At 37.3% G+C, this 21,832-nt stretch overlaps 1 protein-coding gene and 1 pseudogene across 2 annotated transcripts in view; one reads left to right on the top strand and one right to left on the bottom strand.

Moving 5' to 3' along the window:
- The window catches only part of PAWR (pro-apoptotic WT1 regulator), a 144,867-nt gene that overhangs the window by 38,123 nt on the left and 84,912 nt on the right, over positions 1-21,832 (bottom strand). For both annotated transcript variants that reach the window (XR_005795410.1, XM_040491351.1), the window contains exons 3-4: positions 16,557-16,688; positions 3,663-3,697 (exon numbers count right to left, since the gene is read on the bottom strand). Coding sequence is in view for 1 of the 2 variants with exons in the window: in XM_040491351.1 (XP_040347285.1) it covers positions 3,663-3,697; positions 16,557-16,688 (167 nt within the window). In the remaining variant the exon portion in view is untranslated. The remainder of the gene's footprint in view (positions 1-3,662; positions 3,698-16,556; positions 16,689-21,832) is intronic.
- LOC121040981 (60S ribosomal protein L15-like) lies at positions 11,234-12,024 on the top strand (annotated as a pseudogene).

Here is a 21,832-nt window from a genome sequence, read left to right as displayed (position 1 = left end):
CTGTCTTGCCTTTGAAAAAAAATCCTTGTTTTAACCAACGCACTATGAACTTAACCAAGTAAGCATATTAACAAAGTCACACATTGAAGAAAAAAAAAAGCCTACAAATACATGCACTGACACTGATCCATCTTTCCTAAACCTTGAATTTCAGAAATTTCATTATCTCCATCTCCAAATAGTTTCTAAATATGTTTCAAAAAGGAAATTAGTCAGGGGCCGCCTGGGTGGCTCGGTCGATTAAGCAGCTGACTTTGGCCCTGGTCATGATCTCACGGTTCCTGAGGCTCTGTGCTGACAGCTCAGAGTCTGGAGCCTGTTTCAGATTCTGTATCTTTCTCTCTCTCTCTCTCTCTCTCTCTCTCTCTCTCTCTCTCTCTCTCTGCCCCTCCCCTGCTCGTACTCTGTCACACTCCCTCTCTCTCTCTTTCAAGAACAAAAAAAAAGGGGGGGTGAGGAAAACACTTAAAAAAAAAAAAAGGAAATTAGTATCAGTTTTTAAGAGATGCTCTAAACAAGTTGATTCAGTAAAATAAGCCTAACTAGATTGAGTGTATAACAAATTCAGTGCTCAAAAAGTACATTCTTGATATTTGTAAGAAAAAGTTACATATTAAATTCATAATTTATAACAGCACACATACAAACTAGTCTTGTGGGTTCTTGTATCTAATGATTTTCTAAGTGTATTCATTTTGAAAAAGAGAGAGAATGAATGAATGAATGAATGAATGAATGAATGAATCCCAAGCAGGCTCTGCACTGTCATCACAGAGCCCTACATAAGGGTCGAACTCACAAACCCATGAGATAATGACCTGAGCTAAAATCAAGAGATGGATGCTTAACCAACAACCGAGCCACCCAGGCGTCCCTGTAATGATTTTTTAAGAGTTTGTCTAGCTGTGTACAGGAGATGAGTTATCTGATGTACTGAAAATATTTTCTAACATATGAGGTCAAATTTCTAATCTTTAGCCATTCTTCCTTTTTTTAAATCCTCATTAGTCGGCAGACACAAATCACCAAGGAACATCCATTCCCTAGTCATTGCTACAACTTGCTGACAAATTAATGAAAGTAACGAACTATTGATGCACAATTTAACAAATTTCTCTAGATAAGGAATTGATAATTTCAGATACAGATCTTGAGTTTTATGTTTAGTTTTGTTTTTTTAGTATTTTTTTTCTTTTTAGACAGTATTCAAACAACGAGTTGCTGTAAGTCAGTGAATAATGACTAGAAGCTTTTAAGAATGTATGTTTTATAACAATATTAAACAGGGCTAAACCTTTGAAAGCTGAAAAGTAACAAAACATGCTCTAGGTAACAAAAATAACAAAAGTACCAATACAGGAATAGGTCCCAAGTAAAATGATCTAAAAAGCTTACAATAAACACATACATGATGGAAAACCAATTTTCTTCCTGATTTAACACAATGATACATAAAGTTTTTGATGAGTATTTATAAGAAAATTATTCCCTTGTTGATTCTACTTAACACTAATCTGAAAAGTATCAATTATAATTCAATGTTTATTATTTAATAAATAAATACTTATACATTTGTTAAGTTACTGAAGTTTATCTTTATTCCCCAAACCAAAAACTAATGGTAAATTTTTTTTTGGTTTGAGGTAGCCTGAAAATACGCCAAATCAGAGCTATTTGGCATTAATTTCTGGCAAAAGAAAAGATTTCCAGTTTAAGCTATTCATGTGAAGTAGAAATTATTAAGCCATGTATAAATGTTAGAAGCTTAGAGGCACCTGGGTGGTTCAGTTGGTTAAGTGTCTGACTCTTGATTTCGGCTCAGGTCATGATCTCACAGTTCATGAGTTCAGGCCCTGCATCAGGCTCTATGCTGGCAGTGCAGAGCCTATTTGGGATTTTCTCTCTCTCCCTCTCTCTTTTTGCCCCTACCCTGCTCATGCTCTTGTGCGTGCTCTCTCTCTAAAAATAAATATTTTTTTTTAAATGTCAGAAGCTAAAAGGAATCACAGGTTTCATTATACCTAAATCAAAATTACTCAGAAATGAAAATTAAAGAAGCAGTAACAAATATAGTTCACCCGAGACAGTTTCAGACCTACTTAATTCAATTACTGATTATCTTGGCCTTACTCCTTTCTACCACTAATAGATATTATGGCCCATAGTAAAACTTAAAAATTAAATTTTAGGGGTGCCTAGATGGCTCAGTCAGTTGAGCATTGAACTCTTGATTTCAGCTCCGGTCCTGATCTCACGGTTTGTGAGTTTGAGCCCCGTGTGAGGCTCCTTGCTGATAGCACAGACACAGAAGCCTGCTTGGGATTCTCTCGCTCTCCCTCTCTCTATGCCACCCCCCACATCACACTCATGTGCTCTCTCTCTCTCAAAACAAATAAACAAAAAAAATTTTATTTATTCAATTTGTGTATTTATTTATATGTATTAAAATTAAAGTTCTTCTTAATGTTTTATTTTAGATGGAATGTAATAACCAAAACTTTCAACAAAATACTTTAAACTTTAACATACAAATAGAGGAAATAAAAGGTTTTATATGTATGAATTTAAGTAGATGGTACAAGCACGTGTATTCTGAAGTTAGGTTGTCGGAGTTCAAATCTAGACTCTACTGTTCACTAGCTTTGTACCCCTGTGAAATTATTCTACCTCTTGAACCCTACTTCCCTCATCTACAAACCGAACGTAAATACTGTACCTACTGTACCTATCTTTTAAGATAATTGTCAGAATTGAATGCGAGATTTCTATGTAAAGCACCTTGGACATTATAAACACTTGATAAGGTCTACCATGACTCTATGATTGTTTGCACATGTATGACCACATCTTCTGTAATCTTTACGACTTCAACAGGGAAAAAGGAAGCTAATAGCCCAAGAATCTCCATTAAACAACTTCTCATATCTAATTCTGCTTTTCTTCCTATACAGGTACATATACACTCAAACACATTTTCTGGTAAAAGCAATGCTCATTGTGCAGAGGACTTGGTATGGTCTGAATGTTTTAAGATCCCCCCAAATTCGTATGTTGAAATCCTCATTTACATGGTAATATTAGGAAAGTGGGGTCTTTTCGCAAGTGCTTAGGTCACAAAGGTGAAGACTCCATGGATGGAATTAGTTCTCCGATAAAAGAGACCTGAGAGAGCTCCTGGGCTCCTTCTACCACACTAAGGACAAGACAAGTAGTTGTTAGTCTGCAACCCAGAAGAGGGCCTTCACCAGAACCTGACCTTGCTGGCTCTCTGATCTCTTAATTCCAGCCTCCGGAACTATGAGAAAAGTAGTTTCTGTTTAAGCCATCCTTTCTATGGTGTTTTATTATGGCAGTCCAAGCTAATAAAGATAGTGTAAGTATTTTCAATGTTCAAATATATAAGGGAAACTGATTCTAAGTTTTTATTTTGCTAATTTCATCAGTCCCATACAAATTCATGGTATGTACAGTTTTCCAAGACAGCAGGGTATCTCAGAATAAATGATGGTCAGACAGAAAGGACTATACTCCCACCTACAAATGTAATTTCTTAAGAGCATGATATTAAGGTTTCTTATTTTTCAACAAGGTGTTTGAAACAGTTCTAGTTAGTTAAGCCATGTCTAACTATATGTTGTAGGTCAAAACTTAAGGATTCTTACCTTTTATATCTGCCTGAAACTGTTCTAGATGGCTCCTGTAAAGTAAAAATAATGACATCAGTTTGGGTGTGTGTGCAAGAACACAATTCCAGATTATATAAATCAGTTAATCATGTCTAATTTTGAAAGAAACTAATATGGAACAAATATCAATACTTTTAAAAATTCACAATGCTGGTCAGACTAAACAAGACTCTACATCTGATTTTTCAGACAAAACCATTCACTTTTTTAAAAGTGTATTTTTAATTTAGAAGATTTTTAAAACTCAGAAAATGGAAAAAGTAAGCATCATTCATCAACCAATCAACTTTTTTTTGGAAGCCAATAAGCATTAAGAACACAATTAGCGGGGCGCCTGGGTGGCTCAGTCGGTTAAGCATCCGACTTCGGCTCAGGTCATGATCTCACGGTCTGTGAGTTCGAGCCCCGCGTCAGGCTCTGTGCTGACAGCTCAGAGCCTGGAGCCTGTTTCAGATTCTGTGTCTTCCTCTCTCTCTGCCCCTCCCCTGTTCACGCTCTGTCTCTCTCTGTCTCAAAAATAAATAAACGTCAAAAAAAAAATTAAAAAAAAAAAAGAACACAATTAGAATCATATACATCTCCCTCCACTTTTTTTTTGCCCTCGATTAAAAAAAAAATTCACCACATACATAATGATTAATGCCTATTTTCAAAGACACCTAAAAATAAAAAGTTAGAAAGTATAATCAGCATAAAAGCTGATGGTAAGCTATCTAAAAGAAAGGTTGCTGAAAGTTAACATTAACCATTGAGGTGGGGAAATTATTACCTTGCAAATAACCAGGCATTTTTCTGTTCAATCTTTTAATAACTCAGGCTCTTCAAATATTTTTTGCAATTTCATTTTAATAAAACCAGTCAAAATGAAATGAGTCGTTTTAAAAATTGTTAATTCTTTTCTTCTAGTTATCGTTAAAAATCTCCAAGAGAGACTCTACAGTAAAGAACAAATGATGTTAAAATCAGAGAATAAGCTCCCTTTATAAAATGACTAGATTCCAGACTAAAACAGCAAATACTGATTGCATGGTACAATAAAGGACATTATACAGTACAGCAAACCATACGGTTAACAGTAAGATTTAGATCCAAGTTCCAACCAGACAGGCTTCAGTAGCTATGAGACTATGGGTAAGTTGTGTTGTTGTTGTTTTTTTTGTTGTTTTTTTTTTTTATGTCTATTCGTTTTTGACAGAGACAGAGCATGAGCGGGGGAGGGGCAGAGAGAGAGGCAGACACAGAATCCGAAGCAGGCTCCAGGCTCTGAGCTGTCAGCACAAAGCCCAACATGGAGCTCAAAGCTCAAGTCAGAGGCTTAACTGACTGGGCCATCCAGGCACCCCTATGGCTAAGTTTTTAAACTTCTATTAGTCTCAGTTTCTCATCTCTAAAATAGGAGTAACACTGTGTATTTTATTAGATTATTGGGGATTAAAGGACATGAATGAACAAAAATTTGCACAACTCCTTTACAATAAGCTTACAATTTATATTCCACAACTAAGACTTTTTTTAAGCAGGAATATGAAAAAATCTTTACTAACTTTTCTATGTGGAATTTCAGTAAATCTATCTCAATTATTCCAAGTCAGTATATTCCCATTAGGAAAGCTTAAACTGCTTATTTGAATATGTTTACCTCAACTTTTCATGTATGGCATACGTCTTATTTTCTGGAAGACAGGGATTCCCACCTTTGAGTCTTTTTCCTCCAACACCTCAGCTCAAATAATATACAATCAGTATGTATGGACAATGTATAGAAATAACTCCCCTAATAATGTGATGCTACAGAAAAGTACCTCTTTGGAATTTACCAGTTGCAGAAAATAACCAGGGGACAGACAGATACTAGAAGTGTCCATATGCATGAGTTTGACCCCTTACCAAGATTACCTCTGGAGAAGCCATGCTTTGACAGTTGGTTTAAAGATATTTTAACTCTCCTTTGAGCATCAGATGTTTTTACAAGAAGGGACTGTAACAAAGCTTAGCAAGTAAACTTTCTCGAAAGAGTCTTTTATCTGTTTGTCATTAAAGTGGCAGTTCCTAAAGACGGGGCAGAGTATTTGTACCTTATACGTCAAACATGTAAAACAAATCTCTGAAAATATCTCTAACAAATAACAACAAAGAATATACTTTATAAAACCTAGTTTTAACGTTATTTTTGAAACCAAAATAACTAGGTTAAAATGTTTAGTCACTGGTTATTTAGATAAAGTAAGAAGAAATACTAAGCTTATGTGTATCCATTTAAAGTATCTTTTATGGAATGCAGATGATAATGATTTCATATGAAACTTTTACCCCTAAAGTTTCACAAACAGTATTCAACATTTTTTATTAATCTTTCTCTTTATTTTATTTATTTTGGGAGAGAGAAAGTATGAGCGGGGGAGGGGCAGACAGGGAGGGAGAGAGAATCCCAAGCAGGCTCAGCACTGTCAGTACAGAGTCCGATGCAGGGCTCGAACTCAAGAATCACAAGACTGAGACCTGAGCTAAAATCAAGAGCCAGATGCTTAACCAACCATACCACTCAGGCACCTCACTCAACTAACATTTCATAAAGGTTTTCATTTATAAATTTCCCTAATCTTAGTCTACATGAACTAAAACTAACACACAACATTAAATGATGTCTAAATATGCATTAGGAAAAAAATGCTAATAATGCCATAGGTTCCAAAACAACACCTTTCTCTCATTTTGGTTATAATTGAAATATTTTAAAAGATGACATCAGCTTGATTATCCAGACTACCTTTCACTGAAATGGAGTAAGCAGAATTGCTAAATGAGAATAGCCTTTACTGGATTTACTGATTTGTGGGTTACTGATAGATTGATTGAAATGATAGGAACAAGATTACAATAAATAATATTTCTGAAGTTTAACATAATCATTTTCCTTAATACTTTTGGTAAAACTCTGACTAATAACAGATTTAGAAATGTAGATATCTACAGATAACAACAGATATCTACAGATAACAAATGTAGAAATATAAAATGAAGATTATTTTCAGCAACAGTATGGTGGCATTATACTAATTTTATATTTTGACCCAATTATAAATGACTTAAAGTCAGGACCAAACAAGTTTCCAGTTAAGTATACTAACAGAAGTTGTATAATATCAGTTTTCTATATTTCTTGCAGCATTTTTTTTAACAACTAGTCACTTGAAACATATCTCAATTAAGTTTCACACAGTATTTTCTAAATTATTTTATGTTTCTTTATTTTTGAGAGGCAGAGAGAAACAGAGTATGAGTGAGGGAGGGGCAGAGAGAGAGGGAGACACAGAATCCGAAGCAGGCTCCAGGCTCTGAGCTGTCAGCACAGAGCCCAATGCGGGCCTCAAACCCACGAACCGTGGGATGACGACCTGAGCCAAAGTCGGACACTCAACTGACTGAGCTACGCAGGCACCCCTCACACAGTATTTTCTATGCTGCTAGTTTGGTGCAATTGATAAAATCAGAACCTGATCAAATTGTTCCATGTTCATGTCCAAGGTCTGTAAACAATTAGAATTTAAGCTTATTTCTATATATCTATTTTTTCAATAGTCAGATTCTGAAACAGACAGAACACACTTAAACTTATCATTATTACTTTTTTGTTGTTGATGTTGTTACAGTGAGACAGAATGAGAGCGAGACACAGAGGGAGAGAGAGAATCTCAGGCAGGCTCCATACTCAGTGCAGAGCCCGACACAGGGCTCAAACCCACGACCCTGGGATCAAGACCTGAGCCAAAATCAAGAATCAGATGCTCAACCAACTGAGCCACCCAAGCACCCAAAGCTTATTCTTTATTGGTAGATTTAAATAGGGTCTTTTATTAGATTACACATTTTGTAGCTAAATGTTACTTCACAGTAATTCTAGCAATCAAATTACATTCCTTCATAATGGAATGTTTCTCAAAATAGATAGACTATATTTGTATGAGAACTAGTATAGAAGAAGAAATTGGGAGGAGTGGTAGCCTGCTTCTCGTGTGTGTATTCAAGACGGACAATTACAGATGCAGTTTAAAGTAATCTCTAAACTCTTGCCAAAAAGAGAAAATATTAGGAAAAAACAAAATCAAGAGCAGGGATCCTCTTTTATAATTTAAAAATTACAATAATTTTTTTAATGTTTATTTATCTTTGAGAGACAGGGAGAGAGAGAGAGAGAGAGAGCAAGCCAGGGAAAGCTAGAGAAGGAGAGGGAGACAGAGGATCCAAAGTAGGCTCTGCACTGACAGCAGAGAGCCCAATGCAGGGCTTGAACTCATAAACCATGAGAACATGACCTGAACCAAAGTCAGATGCTCAACCACTGAGCCACCCAGGCACCCTTAAAATTATAATAATTTTAAGAAGGAAAATGCTTGATGTTTTTTACACATTAATACTCTACGCAAATGTAAACTTCACCTCAGATTTGTTAACTAGAAGCCTCTATATTTCTGTGGCAACAAAGAACAACTCAATAATTACTATACCTATTAAAGTTGACAATTCCGGTCTAAATGGGGGGAAGGGTGTGGAGGAGAAATACCAGTATCATTGAAATGACTTGTAAAAAAACAACTGCTAAGACTGGCATTGGTCTTAAAAGTTTCAAAGACTATGTAATTAGACCTTCCGGTAACCTCAAAGCCTGTTACACAACTGATTTAAAATAATACTTTGTCTGAAATAATCTTCCTTGCAATGGGATGGTTTATATTACTACAGGGAAGAAGAAAGACCTATATAGAGCTTAGAAAATGTTGGCAAGGCACCAACTGTTTGTGTAAGTTTAAATAAGACATTCTTGCTTCAGTTAAGCTTAGAATGGTCACTAAGGAAGTCCCACGAATTGTCTTTACAGGTGCACTGGCAGATCAGAACTTGTAAAGTATAAACAAATATAAAAGCATGTGTGAAATATGATCAGAGAAATACAAGCCCAACTAAATATAGCAAAATAATACTAAAGTTATTCAAACAAACTAATTAATGACAAAGCGATAGCTCTCCATAAAATTATGGCATAACATGCTAACTGGCCCTCAGGACTAAATTAAAGCAGCTATACTGGTATATGTAATGTAGCAAGATACACTGCTGAGGAGGAATGCAGAACAAAGTATCTGTAATGTATAATTGATAAAACAGTAAGAAAAATGAGAAAACAAGAACCTTATCAAATTAACAAAGATTAAAACAGGAAAAACTCATCATTTCCCTTCTTTTTCTGAATGATTCAGTCCTAAAGCCATTAGATAGGGCAGAGCTAGATAGGGAGGAAACAGTGCCCCAAACCAGGCAATCAGAAGACTGGAGCCCTACATGAAGAAGAACAGTCTCCAAGGAGAAGCAACCCAGCATGAGGTCTCAGAGTCTGAACATGAACAAAGAAAGACCTTAGGAAGGGCAGCCTATCACAGGATGACAGAAGCTAAGCAGGGTAAGGAAGGAATCCTGGGGAGTGGAAGAGGAGGGGTGATCTAGGGCAGCGAGTCACAACTCAAGCAGGGTAGAGAGGGCATCCAGGATGCCCAAGCCTAAAGAGTGTCAGCAGAGTGTTCATGCACAAGGAAAGCCAACATGGGATATCAGCAGAACCCGCTTGTGGTGAGGAGGGCATAAATACAGGCAAAGGGTGGCAATGAGAGATAGGTTACATACAAGGGACTGAACAAATAAGAAAACATTACAGATAATGGGAAGCAAGTTTCTCGATGTTTGTTTCTCACAAAAGAGAGTTACAAATACTAGAATAAAACCCTATGAGATTAGAATTGAAAGTTATCAGTATAAATTCATTTCAGTATCTACCCAGATAGGTGTAGGTAGGTAGGCAGACAGAAGACAAAATAGATAGGTACACATATGTATGTATATATAGATATACACATATTTTGTAGGTCTATACTCAGAGAGGGACCAGGAATGGTGACACTTCAATAACATAAACATATCTACAGTGCATATCTTGGCTTCAAAATATTTTCCAGTAAAAGGAATCAGAGCTCCTTGGCTTCTTAAAGAAATAGCTGCTTCTAAGGTTGGTGTAGAAAAGTTAAAGATGAGCCTGTAATATCATATTATGCCAAGGAAGTATTCCAATTCTAAGAATGGAGAAGTGGCAAAGGATACAAAAGTTCAAATGAGCTCCCAGTGGCAAAATATGGGATAATTTGATCAAAATAAATGATGGTGTGACAGGCAGAATAACGACCCTCAAAAACGTCTAGGTCTTAAACCTGTAATCTTCAAACATATTAGGTTATATGGCAAAGGGAAATTAAGGCCGCTAATCAACAACTCTAAATAGGAAGATTATCCTAGATTATCTTATAGGCCCAACTATGTCTTAAACCCTGTAACTTTCAAACCTATTAGGTTATATGGCAAAGGGAAATTAAGGTTGCTAATCAACAACCCTAAATAGGAAGATTATCCTAGATTATCTGATAGCCCAACATAATCACAAGGGTTATTAAAAGTGGAAGACAGCCCCCCTTCGGGTGAGCTCAAGCCCTGCTTTGGACGAACACGAGTCCCGCTTCGGGTGAGCCGTGCTTCTCTCTCTCTCTTTTTCTCTCCCTTTCTCTCTCTGTCTCTCCTGGGATTCTCTTTTTCTCTGCCCCTTGCTCACTTATGCCCCCCGCTCAAAAAGAAAAGGGAGGGGGAGACAGAGGCAGAAGAAAGTCAGAGGAAGATACGACTAAGAAGAATGGTCAGAAAGAAGACCTCCAGATGGCTAACACATGAAAAAATGCTCAACATCACTCATCATGAGGGAAATACAAATCAAAAACCACAATGAGATACCACCAACAGCACTAGAAAACTAGTACAGACAGTAACAGGGTATAACCCATCAGATAAAATAAGTAATAGTGAGTCAATACAGATATACAGATATAAATACAGAAAGGTGATAGAAAGTTTAAAGAATTAAGGTACCTATATGGTTCAAAGTATCCACAAAATACTTATTAAGAAAGGGAAAGTGAAGCCTGAAAATCACATGACCAGAATGATCAGCAGTAGCAATGGGACAAATTACAATTATGTGCCACCTGATAGGATACACAATGAGAAGAATATACCATCAATTCTGTGATATTCCTGACAAAGATCTGTAACTTGAATCTAATTATGCGTAAACATTAGGTAACCCAAACTGAAGGATATATCATAAAATAACTGACCTATAATCTTTTAAAGTGTTAAGATTAAGAAAGAGTCACTATGGAACTGTTTCAGAGTGAAGGAAACTAAAGAGGTAACAGCAACTAAATGCAACACATGATTCTGAATTAGATCCTTCTGCTATACTTAGAACATCATTGGGACAACTGGTCAAACCTGAATAAGATCTAAATATCAGATGGCAAGAATGTGTCATTTTTAATTTTCTATTTTTATTTTTTAATGTTTACTTTTTGAGAGAGACAGAGAGAATGAGGGGCAGAGAGAGAAGGGGACAGAAAATCCAAAGCAGCCTCTGTGCTGACAGCAGAGTCCAATGTGGGGCTTCAATTCACGAACTATGAGATAATGACCTGAGCCGAAGTCTGACACTCAACTGACTGAGTCACCCAGGTGTCCCTGATTTCCTGTTTTTAAAAGCTGTCCTGTGGTTATGTAGGAGTCTCTGTAAAAAATACACAGGAAAGGGGAGAAAGGCTCTTTCCTTTCTGTCTGGTGGCAACCATCAGCTCAAAGGTAAGCCAAGATGGGTGTTTACAGGTACATCCAAGAGCTATGGAGGAAGAAGCAGTCCAATGTAACACGCTCTCTTCTCAGGGTACACTTCTGGTAGTACCAGCAGCTCTCTGTACTCGACAGGGCCCTTGCCCAAACTGGCCCCAAAAAGCACACACACAAGTATACAAGGCCAAGCAAGGTTATATCATATATTGGATTTGTGTGCAGTGTGGGTGGCCACAAACACCAAGTGCCTAAGGGTGCAGCCTACAGAAAGCCTGCTCATCATGGCATTAACCAGCTAAAGCTTTCCCAAAGCCTTCAGTCTCTTGCAGAAGAGTGAGCTGGGCACCACTGTGGGGGTCTGAGAGTCCTGAATTCTTACTAGGTTGGCAAAGATTCCACATACAAATTCTGTCAAGTTATCCTCATTGATCAATTCCATAAAGCTATCAGAAGAAATCCTGACACGCAGTGAATCACCAAACCAGTCTACAAGCACAGGGAGATGTGAGGACTGACATCTGCAGGCTATGAGAATGTGGCCTTGGAAAGGGTAACATGCTACTGGTGGTTCTCGCCATGCAGCAGGGAGAAGACGAATACTCTCCAGCTCCACTATTACTGCTAACATAAGTGATGTTTGTAAAGTTCTGAGCTGATACACAATTTAGGACAGTCATAACTCCTTAAAAGTGTCCTTTAATTTGTCTGCTAAAATTCATTGTCTGCAGAATGTTCCATGAATGCACTGTCAAATTACGAAAATTAAAATGCAATAATGTTTGAAGACTATAAGTGGTGGTGTATCTTGTATCTAATAAGATAAATGCTTCTGTCTTTGCTTTATCTTATTGGGAAGTTTATAGGTCAGTGTTTAACTGCTGTTTGGTATAACAGGTATAAAATAACTTCTGTAACAGTGGAATGCAGAAGCTAGCCATGTAGATTTGTTGATGCATGTAACGATACCAACAGCTTCATTGAGGTGATATAATGCTCTAGTGGTTTCCTCTCAAATGGCTGTTTTTAGGAGTTTGGTAAGAACAAGCTTTTTTAAATTAGATTTTGCTTAGAAATATGACGAATATCCTAATCTTTTTATCATGATTATATGCAGAATAACAAAGTTAACCAAGGCCCACATTTTTAGGGTTAATCCGATATTCCATTTACTTAGTGGCTGCTTCTGAAAGAATAGTTTAAAAGAATGCTACCATTTTTAGAACTGAATAAAACTGCTGCAAGAGGGTTCTCTTACAAATGAAAATAAACCCTGCTTTACCCAAGCAAAATTGCCTTGGTGTCCACAGTACTGCTGAAGTTCACATAAAAGGCAAAGGCTCCTGTTCCATCCCACAACTCTATGGCATCCATAGAATACTGAATTTCATACAAAGCACTCAGTAATGGTATTTATACTGGGGTATATTAAAACTGATGGAAACTGAACATTAGGTAAATGAGAAGAATTTACCTTAAGATTTATAAGTTAGTAACCAATGCTAGGATTGGGAAACTGGTGGCTATCAGATAGTGTGGGGATAAAGAATTAAAGTTGGCGTTGATCAGCATTGAAAGAAAGAAAAGAAAAGAAAAGAAAAGAAAAGAAAAGAGAAAAGAAAAGAAAAGGAAAAGAAAAGAAAAGAAAAGAAAAGAAAAGAAAAGAAAAGAAAAGAAAAGAAAAGAAAAGAAAAGAAAGAAGAAAATTGAGGGTAATAGGACATGAGATTAGCAACTTATTCTCAAACAATTTAGGGGCAAAAGTTTCTGTACAGTACTTATAACATTTTTTCTTTTTTCTTTTTTATTTGAGAGAGAGAGAGAGCACTTGAGCAGGAGAGAAAGGCAGAGGGAGGGAAGGAGGGAGGGAAGGAGGGGGAGGGAGGGAGGGAGGGAGGGAGAGGGAGAGAAAGAGAATCTTAAGCAGGCTCCACACAAAGCGTGGAGCCCAATGCAGGGCTTGATCCCAGGACTCTGGGATCATGACCTGAGCTGAAACCAAGAGTCGGACACTCAACCAACTGAGCCATCCAGCCACTCCCTTATAACTTTTCATTAAACTTGAGACTGTTTTAAAAGGAAAATCAATAAATAAATCAAATAAAAACAGAAGAAACATAAAACTCATAAATGCCCTCCCACAAAATACCATTGATTATATAAACTGATAAACCTTTTCTCATAAATAATTTAGTCAATATGTATCAGAAATTTTTTAAGTCCTTATAATCCTTTGTTTTTTGGCCCAATAAATTTATCTCTGGAAATCTGGACAAATAATTCAAAACACAAAAGTTTAACCTACACAGATTAAACTTCAGTATTATTTACAACAGTAAAAAATATATATATAACCACTGAAGATTTCCATTAATAAGAAATTTGTGTTAACTACTATATACATTAAAATAGAAAACTTTAGGGACACCTGGGTGGCTCAGTCATTAAGCATCTTACTTCAGCTCAGGTCATGATCTCACGGTTTGTGAGGAGTTGGAATCCCATATCAGGTGAGCTGGAGCCCCGCTTTGGGTGATCCCTGCTTCTTTCTCTCTCTCTCTGCCCCTCGCTCACTTGTGTGCTCTCTCTCTTTCTCTCTCCCCCTTCCCTCCCCTCCCTCTCTCTGCCTGCCCCTGGCTCACTTGTGCCCCCACTCCCTCTCTCTCTCTCTGAAAGAAAGAAAGAAAGCTGTATGCTACTGCAAATAATATATGAAGAGCTCTGAATAACATGAAAAAATGGCCATACTGCAAAGAACATTTTGGAAATAGCATCACAATTACAAATGCACACTCCTTTTCACCCAGAAATTCCACAGCTAAGATTTTATCCTACTGATTTACATACACATATATGCAAAGCAATATGTATTTTAAGTTTTTCACCACCACACTGGTTGTAATAGTAAAAGATTATAAATAACCTAAATAGCCATCAATAGAAATTAGAAAAATTATGGTACATCTATAACATAGAACATTCTCCATTTGCAAAAAGTAATAGGGAAGTTCTTTATGTAATACTGTGGAAATCTCACCACAATATTAAGGGAAAAGAACAAAACAGTGGTATGTATATAGGGATATGTGTATAGACATACAGACATACATATAAAGATAAATTTGTTTACAGAGATACTGAGAGAAGTGCTGCTTATCAGCTCACACCATGTTATAACAGGGTAGGTACTTCTAGTACCTGGATACGGAGGCGCAGATAAACCTGGATCACTTCATCAGTCCTCCTATCAGTATCTCTGACTCAAAGAGCAGTTTTGCATCTGTGTTTCCAAACTACTTCAAAATATTTTGCCTCTCTCTGCCAAGAAAAAAAAAAAAGCCTTTTTATCATAACCTTGCCAATTAATAGGGAAGTTTATATTTCATTTTGTTCATCAGTAAAATGGGGAGATGTTTGTATTGCTCAGAAACTCCTTTTAAAATGATACCATAGGAGCGCCTGGGTGGCTCAGTCAGTTAAGCGGCCGACTTCGGCTCAGGTCATGATCTCGTGGTGCATGAGTTCAAGCCCCGCGTCGGGCTCTGTGCTGACAGCTCAGAGCCTGGAACCTGTTTCAGATTCTGTGTCTGACCCTCCCCCATTCATGCTCTGTCTCTCTCTGCCTCAAAAATAAATAAACGCTGGGGCGCCTGGGTGGCGCAGTCAGTTAAGCGTCCGACTTCAGCCAGGTCACGATCTCGCGGTCCATGAGTTCGAGCCCCGCGTCAGGCTCTGGGCTGATGGCTCGGAGCCTGGAGCCTGTTTCCGATTCTGTGTCTCCCTCTCTCTCTGCCCCTCCCCCGTTCATGCTCTGTCTCTCTCTGTTCCAAAAATAAATAAATAAATAAAAAATAAAATAAACGTTAAATAATAAATAAGTAAAATAAAATGATATCATAATAAAAAACTTTAAAAAAGTCAAAACTGGAAGTGCCTGACTGGCTCAGTCAGAAGAGCATGCAACTCTTGATCTCAGGGTCATAAGTCAAGCCCCACAGTTAGGTGTAGAGACTACTTAAATAAATAAACTTAAAAAAATTTTTTTAAATAAAAAGTCTAAATTAAACTCTGAAAAGATGACACAGTGGCCTAGGACCTCAAAATGTCAGCAAATCAATGTAATACTAGATTATATCAAGACCAATCCCAAATTACAATTTAAACAGAGTAATCTGCTTTATACTGAGGCATTCTGACACCATCAACTCCCAATTTTCTTTGCCACAAAAACCCAAAATAACAGCTAATTTGAAACCGAGTTTAAATGTATTTGTATAATTACATAGAAGTATAGATGTTTCTGGCAATTCACAATACTACATATGGTATTTTGTTACTATGTTTAAATATCTGATTTTATATAAACTAGATACAACTCTTTATTTGCTACATAATTCAAATGAAATTATCAGCCTCTGGCAGAAGTGTCCACTCATACTTACTAATTCTAACTTTATTAAGAGCAAAAAGGTAATTATTTTTCCTGTTACTTTACAACAGATACTGTTTAAACCTGCTTAATGAGATAGCAGATATTCACTGATTGGGAACAAAGAACCACATAGTCAAAAAGTATTTGGATGCAAGGAAAATCAGTGGTTAAATCCATTGAAAGTATTTAAATGGAGCTGATGCAACCAAAAGGAGAAGGAAAAAATTATTAGAAGCTACTTAAAATTATTGTTAAAATAGCAACTGACATCCTGGTATTTTTAAATATTCATTTGTAAAATTAAAAAATTAAATAAGAAATTTTTAGGGACACCTGGCTGAGTCGGTAAACACCTAACCTGATCTCAGAATTGTGAGTTCAGGCCTCATGTTGCGCATAGAGCTTACTTTAAAAAAACAAGCAAATTAATTAAAAAAGTAATTTACTTAAAAAATAAATTTTTAAGATAATTTTTAATTTTAATTGTTTTTTTAATGTTTACTTACCTTATAAAGAGAGAGAGACAGAGCACGAATGGGGAAGGGGCAGAGAGACACAGAATCTAAAGCAGGCTCCAGGCTCTATGCTGTCAGCACAGAGCCCAACACGGGGCTAGAACCCACAAGCCATGAGATCATGACCTGAGCCAAAGTCAGATGCTTAACCAACTGAGCCACCCAGGTGCCCCAAGATAATTTTTTTTTAATTAAATTTAAATAAATACTCACTTGTAGCAGATAAGAACTGCCTGGATCTAATAAGCTGGCAGCTTCATTCTGCATCGTGTTCTGTTGTGTAATTGCGTCTTCTCGTTTCCGCTCTTTCTGCCCTGCTTCATCGTCTTCATATTCATCTAAGCACTGAAAGAAAGAATAGTTTCCATTTTATTTCCATATAATATTAACAGAATGTTGTGACAGTATGTGAAGACACATTTGATAACATTAAAGAAGTATCTGTGCATACAGCAATATGTACATTTAATTCCTGTAAACTAAATTATCTGCTTAAAATTCCAACCTCCACATTCATACCCCTGATAACTCACCTTTTCTCTAGACTCCAAATAGCAGTTACAGGGTTTGCCTAAAGGTAAGATTCATTTCTTCTTTTCTTACATTCATTCAACAAGTAAACAAATGATATTTACCTCTTTTCAGAGAATAACAAAAGATATAACCAAGACATGGACTTTTTAGACCAGTGGGAAGATTGTGCGTGTGTGTGACGCAGGAGACTAGTATGTTCTGCCATGATCCATGAAACTACAGGAAGCTAAATGTTAACTTGCACGCAGGGTGAGACCTCAGACCCTTCATAGTTCTTGAGAGAGGTGAGGATTCAAAAGGCATATGCTCTGATCACAAGGAACATAAATAGCTTGAGAAGTATAGACTTTCCACTACATAACACAGAAAGAAGTTACACTGCCACAATTCCCCAGAATATAAGTAAAACATGATCAAAACTGATTTGGGGGGGTAGCACATGGGTGGCTAAGTCAGTTGAGTGTCCGACTCTTGATTTCAGCTCAGGTCATGATCCCAGGGTCACAGGATTGAGCCCTGCATGAGGCTCTACGGTGAATATGGAGCCTGCTTAAGATTCTCTCTCTCTAGAGGAATCAAAATAGAGGAGAAATACAGGGATCCAAAGTTCCCTCATCCATCAAACACAGCACTATTGAGGCCAGAAGACTTGGAATTCTAGGAATGTTGGCGAAAGAAGGACAGAAACATCCCCAGGGGGCCCACAGGGACAACCTGACAGACCATAGGTGCGTTATTGCAAATTGGGAGATAAAATGGGCAGTGTAGGCATGGAGGGGAGGGATCCCCTTCTGTGGAGAGACAAAAGGAAGAGAAAGAGAGGCTGTGGAAGTGTATTTGGACAAGAGAAAAACCACGGACCGGGGAATAGAAAAAAATGGAGAAATAATCAATTTATAACTCGATCCAGGGTTGCGGGGCTTCTACCAGACTGGGGCCGGCCACCCTGTACATACACCTGGCGGGGGACGGGAGGGTGGGCAGGAGCTAGCCCTGGGCTCCGTAGCTAAGTCAGAGGCACAGAGAGAAAAATCCTCTCCCTGAGTGCTGTGGGAAGAAGGTAGATAGCTCCAAGGACAAAAGACCATGCAGGCACCAGCCAGTCAGAGGCCCTTTGTAGGCTGGCTGGGGGGAGTGGCACTACCCCATAACCAGGGCCTGCGGAGCAGGATCCTTTAAGACATTGGGGTTTGAATCCCAGCTGAGCACCTGGAAAGCACAGCAAACTGGAGCAGGACAGAAGAGCCCGCTCACACGTGCACAACACTGTGAAAATGGCCTGAACAGTGTGGTCTGGGACACCTGGTCAGGGAAAGAAAGAATGGGGTGTTGCCATTTTTCTCCCCATCACCAACAAAGTGGGGCTTCAGGGAACAGGACTGCAGCCCCCAGTGGAGGCAGGACTGCCTACACCAAACCACGCCTCCCCATGCCTCATAGCTACATATGTATCGACGCAAGATTCACACTGACTGAACCAGAGGGCCCCACCTCTAGACCAGCACAACCACTGGTTCCAAGGCACAATCAGATACCAGTCCAGCAGTTTTGCATTTTCTGATTGATTCTTGGTTAATTCTTATTTTAGATATGTAGATAGGTTTATTTCCTTCCCTTTCTTCCTCTTAGTTCATCCCTTCCCTATTCTGAATATTCTGGTCATTGGTTTGTTTAAGTGGACGTTTTTAATCTATTCTTTTTACCCCTCTTCTGTATCTCCTTCTTCTTCATTTTCCTCTCTCTCTGGATTAAGTTGTATACTTTCTCTAATTCCTGCCTAGTCAATTTTTTCTTCTCTTTTCTTTTTGCCCACCCCTATCATTTCTCTCTTTATATGGTATAAGGTTTCTTCCACCACCACCACCCCTTTTTAAATTTTTTCCAGGAAAAAATTCGTTGTTACTTCAATGAACAAATCAAATCACAGCTGGTGGTAGGTCCAAACCACTATCATGAATAGGGAGATAAAGCAACCAGTTCCAACAACTAAGAGCATGCAACACACTCCAAAAATCACCTCCTAAAGGGCCAGGCCCTGGATGGTTTATGACCCTTTTTTAATATAATAGTGTTTGCAGGTGCAGGACACACAATAAGCTATTAAAACACATAAGGCACAGAAAACTAGCCAAAATGATGAAACAGAATTCTCAAAAGAAATTCCAGGAAGAAATGACAGCTAGGTAATTGCTCAAAACAGATATAAACAATATATCTGATCAATAATTTAGAATAATAGTCATAAGATTAACAGCTAGGCTTTAAAAAGTAGAGACTCTATTGCTGCAGAGATCAAGGAACTAAGAGATAGTCACAATGAACTAGGGGTTGTTGTAAATGAGGTACAAAATAAACTACATGCAATGACAGCAAGGATGGAGGAAGCAGAGGGGAGAATAAGTGAAAGAGAAGATAAAATTATGGAAAATGATGAAGCCCAGAAAAAGAGAGATTAAAAAAAAAAATACTAGACCATGGGGAGAATTAGAGAGCTCAGTGATTCAATGAAACAATAATATCCGTATCATAAGAGTTCCAGAAGAAAAAGAGAGAGAGAAAGGGGCAGAAGGTTTACTCAAACAAATTACAGCTCAGAACTTCCATAATCTGGGGAAGGAAGCAGACATCCAAATCCAGGAGGCACAGAACACTCCCTTCAGATTCAACAAGAATAGGTCTTCACCATGGCTATGACGGTGAAACTGGCAAAATACAAAGATAAAGAGAATTATAAAAGCAGCTAGGGACAAATGGGCCTTAACACACAAGGGTAGACACATAAGGGTAGTTCCAGACCTGTCCAGTGAAAATTGGCAGGCCAGAAGACAGTGGCAGGAAATAGTCAATGTGCTGAAGAGGAAAAATATGCAGCCAAAAATCCTTTATCCAGCAAGGCTGTCATTCAGAACACAAGGAGAGAGAAGAGACTTTCCCAAACAAAAGCTGAAGGAGTTCATGACCACTAAACCAGCCCTGCAAGAGATCCTAAGGGGGACTCTATGAGTGGAATGCTACAAAGACTACAAACGACCAGAGACATCACAAGCATGAAACCTACAGGTAACACAATGACACTAAATCTGTATCTTTCAATAATAACTATAAATGTAAATGAGCTAAATCCTCCAATCAAAAGACACAGGGTGTCAGAATGGATAAAAAACAATATTCATCTACATGCTGTCTACAAGAACCTCATTTTAGACCTGAGGACACCTTCAGATTGAAAGTAGGGAGATGGAGAACCATCTATCATGCTACTGGAAGTCAAAGAAGGCTGGAGTAGCCATACTGATATCAGACAAACTAGATTTTAAACTAAAGGCTGTAACAAGAGATGAAGAAGGTAATTGTATCATAATTATGTGGTCTATCCATCAAGAAGAGCTAACCATGTTTATGCTCCCAACGTGGGGCTACCCAAGTATATAAAACAATTAACACAAACATAAGCAATCTTATTGATAAAAATACAGTAATTGCAGGGGACTTTAGTACTCCACTTACAACAATGGACAGATCATCTAAACAGAAAATCAATAAAGACACAATGGCCTTAAATGATACACTGGACCAGAAGGACTTGACAGATATATTCACAACTTTTCATCCAAAAGCAGCAGAATACACATTCTTCACAAGTGCACCTAGACCATTCACCAAGATAGATCACATACTGGGTCACAAAACAGCCCTTAATAAATATGAAACAAATGAGATCATACCATGTATATTTTCAGATCACAATGCTATGAACTTGAAAAAAATTGGAAAGAGAAAAAAATTGGAAAGCCTCCAAATGCATGCAGGTTAAAAAACATCCTACTAAAGAATGAATGGGTCAACCAGGCAATTAAAGAAGAAATTTAAAAATACATGGAGACAAATAAAAGTGAAAACATGACAGTTGAAACCCTTTGGGATGCAGCAAAGGCAGTCATAAGAGGAAAATACATTGCAAACCAGGCCTATCTCAAGAAATAAGAAAAATCCCAAACACAAAACCCAACCTCACACCTAAAGTAACTAGAAGCAAAACAGCAAACAAACCCAAAGCCAGCAGAAGAGAAATAATAATTATAGCAGAATTATACTATAATTATAAATAATAATTATAGCAGAATTATAAATTATAGCAGATAATAATATATAATAAAATTATATAAAAAATTATATAAAATTATATAAAAAAATAAAATTATATAAAAAATAATTATAGCAGAATTATACTATAATTATAAATAATAATTATAGCAGAATTATAAATTATATTTATAAAATATAAATATATATAAATAAGAATTATAAATAAGAATTATAGCAGAAATAAACAATATAGAATCAAAAACAAAAACAATAACATGAGAACAGATCAATGAATCTAACAGCTGGTTTTTTGAAAAAATAAACAAAATTGATAAACCCCTAGCCAGACTTCTCACAATGTAGAAAAGAGAGAGAATCCAAATAGATAAAATCACGAAAGAGGTGATCTCAAACACCACCACAGAAATACACACAATTATTAGAGAATACTATAAAAAATTATATGCCAAAGAACTGTACAACCTGGAAGAAATGGACAAATTCCTAGACGACCACACACTACCAACACTCAAAGGGGAAGAAATAGAAAATTTGACCAGACCCATTGAATTGAATGAGTTATCAAAAATCTCCCAACAAATAAAAGTCCTGGGCCACATGGTTTCCCAGGGGAATTCTACCAGACACATAAAGCAGAGTCAATACATATCCTTCTCAAGATGTTCCAAAAATAGAAACAGAAGGAAAGGTTCCATACTCATTCCATGAAGCCAGTATTACCTTGATTTCCCAAACCAGACAGAGACCCCACTAAAAAGGAGAATTATAGGCCAATATCTCTGATGAATATGGGTGCAAAAATTCTCAACAAGATATTAACAAATCAAATTCAACAGCACATAAAAAGA

This window comes from Herpailurus yagouaroundi, unplaced genomic scaffold, assembly GCF_014898765.1.
Source record: "Herpailurus yagouaroundi ecotype Mexico unplaced genomic scaffold, PumYag 182, whole genome shotgun sequence".
NCBI classification, from domain to species: domain Eukaryota; kingdom Metazoa; phylum Chordata; class Mammalia; order Carnivora; family Felidae; genus Herpailurus; species Herpailurus yagouaroundi.
The sequence above is the reverse complement of the archived record's forward strand: the minus strand, read 5'-3'. Positions and strand labels throughout refer to the sequence as shown.